The sequence below is a fragment of the Crocodylus porosus genome, unplaced genomic scaffold, assembly GCF_001723895.1.
Source record: "Crocodylus porosus isolate Cpor-Errol unplaced genomic scaffold, CroPor_comp1, whole genome shotgun sequence".
Taxonomy (NCBI): Eukaryota; Metazoa; Chordata; order Crocodylia; family Crocodylidae; genus Crocodylus; species Crocodylus porosus.
Window position 1 is genome coordinate 15,207,794 of NW_017728947.1, and position 8,966 is coordinate 15,216,759.

At 49.9% G+C, this 8,966-nt stretch overlaps 1 protein-coding gene across 2 annotated transcripts in view; it reads left to right on the plus strand.

Annotated features, from left to right (window-relative positions):
• Positions 1-7,915: 7,915 nt before the first annotated feature.
• The window catches only part of ADM (adrenomedullin), a 2,446-nt gene continuing 1,395 nt past the window's right edge, over positions 7,916-8,966 (plus strand). Inside the window, exons 1-2 of one of the 2 annotated variants that reach the window (XM_019552333.1) lie at positions 7,916-8,392; positions 8,738-8,850. In XM_019552333.1, coding sequence (XP_019407878.1) covers positions 8,753-8,850 — 98 coding nt within the window. In that variant the 5' untranslated portion in view covers positions 7,916-8,392; positions 8,738-8,752. The remainder of the gene's footprint in view (positions 8,393-8,737; positions 8,851-8,966) is intronic. The other variant, XM_019552332.1, reaches the window with a different exon arrangement.

An 8,966-nucleotide genomic window follows, 5' to 3' on the forward strand; every position in this document is an offset into this window, starting at 1 on the left:
CTACCCCAGCCGCGGCAGCGGGCGCCGTGTGCTACCGCCGTGACATCTCCGCTAGGCTGTGACGTCTTGCTTGCACCCCCAGAATGCTGTGACGTCCTCCGCATGCCGCGCAAAGCGTGACATTCCCCCCTGCGCCCCCAAAACACCGTGACGCGCTCCCCACACCCCCGAAAAGTGACGCCTCCGCCGTACCTCCTCCGTCCTACCTCCCCAAAACACCATGACGTGCTCCCCAGAAAACCGTGACGTCTTCCTACCTCCCCCCAAAAAGCTGACGTGTACCCTGGAAACGTGACGTCTCGTCCCTACGTGCCCAAAACACCATGACGTGCTCCCCAGGAAAGCGTGACGTCTCCCTACTTCCCCAAAAGCGTGACGTGTACCCCGGAAAAGTGACGTCTCCTTCCTACCTCCTCCAAACACCGTGGCTTGCACCCCCCACCCCTAAAACACCGTGGTCCTCCTCCCCACCCCCATGGAGCTGTGACGTTGCCCCGCTGACGTCGAAAGGAACGCTTTGATGTCATCCCCGCGCTGAGCCAGGTGCCCGGGGCCTCCCGGGCCCCGGCTGTGGGCGGCGTTGGGGTACGTTGTGAGGGCGCTCAAAAAGCAAGGGCAGGCGGGGCCCCTTGGTGCCGAGGCGGGATCCTGTTTCCCGCGGCCGCCGAGCGCTGGCGACGTGCCGCCCTGCACGGGAGTAGGGGGAGCGGCGTCGCGCATCCCCGCCCTGCGGGCCCCAGCCCTCCTTGCCTGGGCGCCGCCTTCGAGGCAGCGCGAGTCCGCGGGGAGACGTGGGGCGGTCGCACAGGGCAGGGCAGAGCGCAGAGGGAGCCCCCCACGGCCCGGACGTGTCGCTGCCGCAGCCGGCCATGGGGCCACCCGCGCTTGCCAGCTGTGGGCCCTCCCCTGCGTGCGGCTCGCTTTCCGGGACAAGGCAATCGGGACTCGTAGGAGAGAGGATCTCTGTTCGACCAAAGATATCCTCTGTACTATGAGTCCTGATGGTCTTTTCCTCTAGACCAAGACGGCTACAAACTGGAGACCTGACGCTTTCCGGGAGAGGCAGTGGAGCTCTCGCCCCCCCAGCAGGAAGTCAAAGTCGCCCGCGGGTGTCGTGGACTCAGGGATCAGACGAGGAGGTTGGAAGGGACCCTGCTCAGAGCAGGGCTGTCCCAGCTCCCTCCGCCCAGCCACCGCTTTGTTTCTCCGGCTCTCTGTCAAGGATGGAGATTGCACCGCCCCTCCGAGAAGCCTGTTTCAGTATTTCAATAACCTCCTAGTGAGAAAGTTTTCCCTAATATCCAACCTAAGCTTCCCTTGCTGCAACTTGAGCCCATTGCTCCTTCTATCATCGGCTACCACTGAGGACAGTCCGTCTCCATCCACTCTCCGGGTCATCGCTTTAAACGTGACTGGGGGAGGGGATGACACAGAGAGAGAGAGAGAGTGTCCCTCCCCCAACATGTCTCTCCTGCCTCCCCCTCCTTGATCCGTCCCTTACTGGATCCCCCTCCCCACTGAGGAGAAATGTCCCCTCCAGGAGCCCTCGGGCTATGTGGGACATCGCTATATATAGTCTGTACATGGGAGCGACACCTTTTGTTCTCCCTGCAAGTTCCCCCAGCAGCTGCCAAGATGATGCAGATAGGCAACGCGCCCGACATGCCGGGGTTTTGATGCACTGTGCCAGAAACCAGCGTGATAAGCTCCCACGTGCATCCCAATCCTGATTTACAGTACGAGGGGGGAAAAACAGCCATCAATTACGTGGCAATAGTGGGGAGAGCTGAAGCCACAAGTAACAGGCGCTGTTTACATTCACCGCTTTACTCACGGGGTTTCCACTTACTCCACGGCAAGGAAAGGGAGGGAAAGGATCGCGGTTGCGTAAAGGAGCATGATTTGCCTTGTCGCCCACACCGAATAACTTAACTACGCTGCACATTTCGAAGAGTCATAAATAATTAGAAGCAACATTTTCCTGAGATACCAAGCCCCATGAACCCATTTGGATCTTCTCCCTCGTTACTTCCCAGTAGAGGGCAGCATCTTGTATTAATCTCTCTCAACGGCGTAGAAACCAATTCAATGTAAACTGGGAACACTTTATATCCACAGCTTTATATTCACACCTTTAACTCTCCTATGAAATATGAACTTTCATATCTACCTAGGAGAAGCTTTACAATCTTTTTTCCAATGCCTGATGAAGGGTGGTTGTGCCCAAAAGTTTGCAATTAAAAGACTTTTTTGTTGCAAAAATCGAGTTGGTCTGAAAAAGCTATCACCTCTACCACGAGTTCTGAGTCCTTTCCTATTCCCAGAGCAGGTTCTGTGTGGAGTCATTTGGTTCCCAGAGGCTAGCATGGTTTGAAAGGATCCATTTTTGAAACTAATGATCAGAATTTTAGGACCATGTTTCCCCGAGACTTTTCTAACTGAACCCCACAGAAGTAGTCTGAAATGTAGCGGTTTAAAGTCTTATAATGCGAAAACACTGAGATCATTGGATTGAAAGAATTACTGGAGTGGAACATAAGTAATGAAAATATGAATGAAGTCACACAGAATCCCCGTGAGGTGAAGAAGCTGGCAGACTCAATGCAGTCACTCTTAGGGTAAAAGAGCAGCTATTCAGAGTGTGCCCCAAAGAGAACAGAACAATTTACAAGGGGAACTGAGGAATTCTGTATACAACTAAAGTTGCACTGCAGCTTAAATGCCATAAGCAGAGTGTAATTACCTAATTTGGAATGTAACCAGGTTTTAAGGATTACATTCTCAGCTCTTTCAAACAGTGGCATGGAATATGTAATAACAAATATCAGGATCTCACTTCCGTATCTAATTTCAGAGAGCACTTTTAACAGGAGAGGGTCTCTAATGTTGCTTGGGCATTAACTCACTGTAGACTTAAGGGACAAGAATACTACTTACTGAATCACCAGCACTGTTACCAGCCATATCTCACCATTACTAGGTCTTTTTTGAGACACACCTAGCTAAAGCATGATTCTTTTATGAAACTGTAGAAGTCTGGGACAAAGACAGCACTGCTTACATCAGGGGTGGGCAAAATGCAGCCCAGGGGCTAGATGCAGCCCACCGGGCCATTCTTTCTGGCCCACGGGCCCCTAAAAAATTTAGAAAATTTATATTCATCTGCCCCTGGCTGCCTGTCATGCGGCTTTCGATGGCTTGCCAGAACTCAGTAAGTGGCCTCTGCCCAAAATAATTGCCCACCCCTAGCTTACATAATCAAACAAAAAAGAAAAAGCACACTACCTTTAATTCACTTTGAACCACACCCTGTCTGTGCAACCATACCAATGTAGTTGAGCAGCTAAGAAATATTTAGGAACTAATCCTCTCACAATTCCTCACTTCCATTTGGACCAAGACACACAAAGATCAGAGACTTGCCTCCAACCATGGAGGAAGAGACTTGAACCTGAATTCCCAGGCCAATCTCCCAATGATGATGTGATGGGCTAGCTAGTAATGATTTGGCCCAGGTGTTTTGAAAGGGTAAAAGATGACTGGAGGGTTTGGGATTCCCTTTCCTCACCGATCAGGCCCCAGAGACTCACCCTCCATGTCCCCTGATTGGCCCACCTGGAGGGGGATAAAAGGGGCAGTGCAGCGAGGAACCATGAGGAAGGAGTTTTAAAGACCTGGGCCAGCAGCAGTTGCCCCAGAAGAACCCAAAGAAGTGGGACCTGCAGGCCACAGTTGGACCCTCAGCAGCACAGTGTGCAGCTGGCTGGAGAGGCTCCCTCTGGGCTCCAGGATTCTGTATGAGAGGCTGCAGCCAGCAGGAAAGGTTGCCCAGCTCCAGCAAGAAGCTGAGCAGTGACCTGAGAGGTTCCCATCTCTGTTCTAGCTCCTTCAGCAAGAGGTCAGGGAGTGCAATGTGAGGCCAGGGCTTCTGGAAGGTCAAAGTCCCTAGCAGCTGAGCCTAGTACCAGTACTGGTAGCTGTGTGGCAGAGTTTCTGTTTACTATATGGGAAGTCTGAGTTCAAGTCCCTGCTGGGATGAGTGAAGCAACTAGGGGGAATTCTTGCTGGTGTGGAAAAGGGGTCATTATATTTTCCCTCTTTCCTCCCTTCAGGTACCTAGGCCCTATATTCCTTGTTATTTCTCATTTTGTATTTTGTGCATTTTATATTTCACCAACCAGTATTGTTTGTTCTGCTGTTTGTGTTTTATATTTTGTTAAACCTGTCTTTTGTCAACTGGATGAATGTGTATGATTGTAAGTGCCTAATCTTTATTGAATCCTGCCCCCTCGGGGTGTTGTAGTATCCCCTATACCCCCTGGTTTATACATGTTATGTTCCCACAACCATATACCTTTTAATGAGAAAACAGTAAAGTCCCCACTGGTGGTCTGGCTCTGCTCTATAGGGGGAGGAGAGTCCCTATACCTCCCACAGCACTTGTGCACCTGCTCCTATGCCTTCAATTGTCAAGGGGGTACATCTTGGAATACCACCTGGGTTACAACAAAATAATCTTTCCTTCCTGAGAGGAGGTGGGTTTCATCCTGCTATTTTTCAGTATTAAAAGGGCTCATAGAAATCTGGGTATCTTCATTCTAAACATCACAAGTAAACTATAGACTTTGGCCTAACTTTTCAAAAGAATCCAGAGTTATTTTGGGGGCCCCAATTTTTGAGTACTTTTTGAAAAATCAGCTCCCTTTGAGGCATCCAAAAATAGAGGCATCCAAAATCATTGGACAATTTTGAATATTATGGTCCAGAGTCATTCAAGGGGAGGGGGCTGAAAGCAAGAGCTCTACATGTTACATTTGGCTGGCATTTTACATCGTATGTGTCATACAATACTTAGATTCATGCATGCTTTAATTCAGTTGCAAGCTAGGAAGGGTCTGAGATGTTAGGGATCAATCCATACTTGACAAGGTCTGTAGTCCCAACTGACTTTAAGGAAAGATCTTGCATAAAGAACATGAAAGTTTGCCTGAAAGATTTTTTTTCCCATTGATGCGCAGAGAGTTTAGGGAAACTCTCCTCTTCAGAGCTACCTGTTTAAAGTGCTGTACAAACAATAACTAATCCTCACAATCTTTCTCCAAAGAAGGTACATGTTGTAAAGCTCAATATGCATGTGGGAAAGCTGAGACACAAAGGGGTGAAGTAACTTGCCCAAGGTCAACAGCAAATTAGAAACAGGACCAAGATTAAAATTCCAGGCTTCCAGACAGATAGCCTGGCACTAGTTTCCCCACCCTACCAATTTCCCAATTACTAGGAGTTAGTATCCACATAAGAATGGACATCTCCCAGGAAACACAAATCGTATTGTAGTGAGACAGTGTCTCACAATTATATTTTATGAATAAACCCCAGGGAAAATTTTGTGCCTGTTTTTCAAACAGTAAATAACTTGGCTGTGTAAAAAATAATCTGAACAACTGGAAAGGCACCATTATCTCACCGTGCAAATGCAGTGGTTATACGTCGTTTTTAAACGATGTATGCTCAAATAGAACAAAAACAACTGAATTAAGAAAACAATGTTTTTGTTAGATTTACAACCAGTTTTACCTGTGAAACCCTCTTCACAAAACACATTGGCAAGAAACTGTATCCGGGTTGATAACCTGTGCACCGAGCTTTAATCCCTTATTAGGATGAAAGCACTTAATTACACAGCACCGGAATGAAGGTTGTACTCAACAGACTTCCAGCATGGCACTCTGTCGGGTGTACCAAAGAAAAAGTAGGATGGAGAACCGTATTGTTTCTGCTAAGAATAGGCAGAACATACTTTGCCTTTTGGCCCAAAGTCTTTGATCAGGGATTTTCCAGGTTTTTCCTAAGTGTCTCATGTACTGGCACTCCAGGGGATATTTGACTAGAACAATGGCCATTGCATAAAATCCTGTCGTCTGACTCAGCAAAGGTAAGATCTGGTTCAGGATGTATTTACTCCTGATTAGGGAAAGTTTTAAGAGGAAAGCTGCCAGGCACTTGAACCTTAGTTGCATAAATTACACCTTTAAAATACATTAGCTTCTCAAAGTCTTAGTATAGTCTTGCCTGTGGCACAAACCCGTGTGAAAACGGTGCACGTGTGATATATTTCTCCATGCCCCCCTCTCTCTGCTTAACCTTTAACTACATTATTTACCGCTGCTCTGGAAGGTAGTTTGTACAAAAGGCATTGGGACCCCTGCTCTGAGTAAAGCTGCCCAGTGTGTAAGCAGGACTAAGCCATAAAAATGCCAGAGTGGAAAGTTCCCACTTGTTTTCCTCCAGAAAGATATGCATGTGTTTTTGCTACAGTGACAGCTCTGTCTCTTTCCCTAGAAGAAGCGATCGGCGGTAATTGTTTCTCTGGAAATGGAGAAACGCTTCTGCAAATCACCTGCGGCAACCCACCTAACACCCTCCCCTTTGCCAAAAATGGGTGAGCGCGAGAGAAGAGCCTGGAGTAAAGTCCATCGCAGGCTTTAGAAAAGAAAGGCGATCCGAACTCGAAGAAATGTAACAAGCAGTCGGGAGAGATGGAGACACAGAATAATTCAGGGACTGTCAAACACATATTTGAAGTGAATTATAAATGTAATGATAAACAGCTGAAAAGCCCCCCTACAAGTTTGGCCTGATAACAGAAAGAACTCATTCGAAGTTGCAAAGCAGTAAATTAATCAGTCGCGGCTCCCAGTTCAGCATGACTTTTCAAAGATAAGTATCAAACACTCGGCTGGTTCTCGCCAGGGAAGGAACACGGTGAGTCACCTGCATTCCAGGGGAAGTCTTCACCCGCAGATCTCTCCCACGTGCCAGACCTGCCGCACTCCCCCCAGGCAGGAGGCAGGGCTGGGTAACCGCGGGAGAGAGCATCATACGCACACCCACAGTTCTTGAATAATCCTATGAGCAGAAGCGTGAATGAAATATTCCGGGGGTTGAATCCAGGGTCTCCCCTTGACTACATCTCCATAGCAAAGGCAGCGGGACAGCAGGGATCTCCTTGGGAAGTGTCCGTACCGGTCTAAAGAATTTGCATTGCATCAGCTAGGCTAGGGCTGGTTCAGTCTGGAGCAGACTACAGCGTCCTCTGTTCAAATCGGAGAGAGAAAACAGCTGTAACCTTCACAAGAGCTATGTATCACGGTATTGTAAAAAGAGGTATTCAGGGAACGCGGGCAAAAGCCCCGACACCGGCAACACACGTGCACAATTTCACCATCCTCCTTATTCACAGTAGTGAAGTTAAGCACAGGATAAGTGTAAGTGTAGGAAGATCCGAGTCAAATGGTTCGGGGCAGCTTTCCCCCTAAGCAAAAATTCCCCCACGGTATTTTTGTTATTTTGGACTGTCTCTAGTCTAACAGTAATATTTAAACTTCGGAGTGTCAGCTCTCTATACACACACTTCTTCAGGTATATGTATATATGTAAGGGTGTGCGTGTGTATATGTGTAGGCATACATATGTATACGTGTGTGTATGCATATACCTGTATATATGTGTGTGTATGGCCGTAAATATATATCTCAATGTATATTGTGTGTGTGTATATATGTGTATGTAGATGTATATGTATGCATGCATATGTATGTGTGTGCGTGTATGTGGATGCATATACATGGATATGTGTATGTATGCATGTATAGGTGTGTGTATGTATATGTATATTATGCATGTGCAATATATATGTGGGTGTATGTGGATGTATACACATGCCTAGGTGTATCTCCGCATGTGTGCGTGTATGTGGATGTATATACGTGTGTGTAATGTGTATTGCAGCCGACGCTAAGACGATCGCTACTACCCCAGAAAGTGGAGTCAGAAAAAATGACTTCGGATGATCTCCTCACTTTAGTTAGTAAAAAGCCTGGTTCTAGTGAAATGATTCTCTATAATCCATGTTTCACCTTTTTACACATTTTGTTATTCCCAGAGCTGTTTGGCTGTTGCAAGGGATCGGGTCTGGCTAGTAGGCAGAGAGCGAGCGATCCCCTGCGCCGCTGGGGCAGCCCCGCAGGTAGGCACTGGCAGCCTGCTCCTGCCCTCGCGTCCCGTCCAGACCCCTGGGCTCAGCCAAGCCTGCAGCACATCCCCCGACCAAACGCCCACCCCCGCCCTGTCTTTGCTAATCGTACATTTCCCCTCGCCTTGGCTGCCCCCCCTCGAAGCCCCGCTGGGGGGGAGGGGCAGACGCGCCGCCCACTTCCCCCGCTATAAGAGGGCGAAGCTGAGCGCCGGCCAGTCAGTGGTTCCTCCTGTGGCACAAGGGAGACTTGAGTTTTTCCTGGGCTCTCTGCAAAACCTTCCTGCACAAACTCCACCTGTGGCGTTGGGCTCCGCGGCTGCCAGCAACTTTGCTCTCTGGGATTATCAGCACCAGCAGGTACGAGCCTTTCTGCGTGGGGGCTGGAGAAAGGGGCTTTTCTTCTGGCGGGGCTGGAGCTTGAGGAGCTGTCTCTTGGCACTGACTCCGGGCATCAGCGCCCAGCCAAGCCCGGGGGGCTGCCCGGGGCAGAGCTGCAGCCTGGAGGGAGGAGGGGGCTGCTGCAAGCCCGGGGTGGGGGGTACTAGTAACAACCCCGGTCCCCCCGCGGGCTGTCTGCCCCGCTCCTGCCCTGTGGACCCGGCGATCGATGGCAGAGCAAACATGAGCCTTGCCCCCCGCACCGGGGGCTGCGAGCCGAGCCCGTCCCCGTGTCTCACCCCTTGTCCCGCCCGCCCCCGCCAGGTCCCGGCCGCCGCGATGAAGCTGCTCCACGTCGCGCTGCTCTACCTGGGCTCTGCCACCTTCCTGGGGGCCGATGCCGCCAGCCTCGACGTCGCTTCAGCCTTCAGGAGAAAGTGAGTGTCCCCGCTCCTGTCCGGGCTTGGCGGGGGGATCCAGACTGGGGGAGATCCAGGCTAGACTGGGCTGAGGGGATCTGCGCTGGGTTGGGGGATCAGGGCCGGGCTCGGCT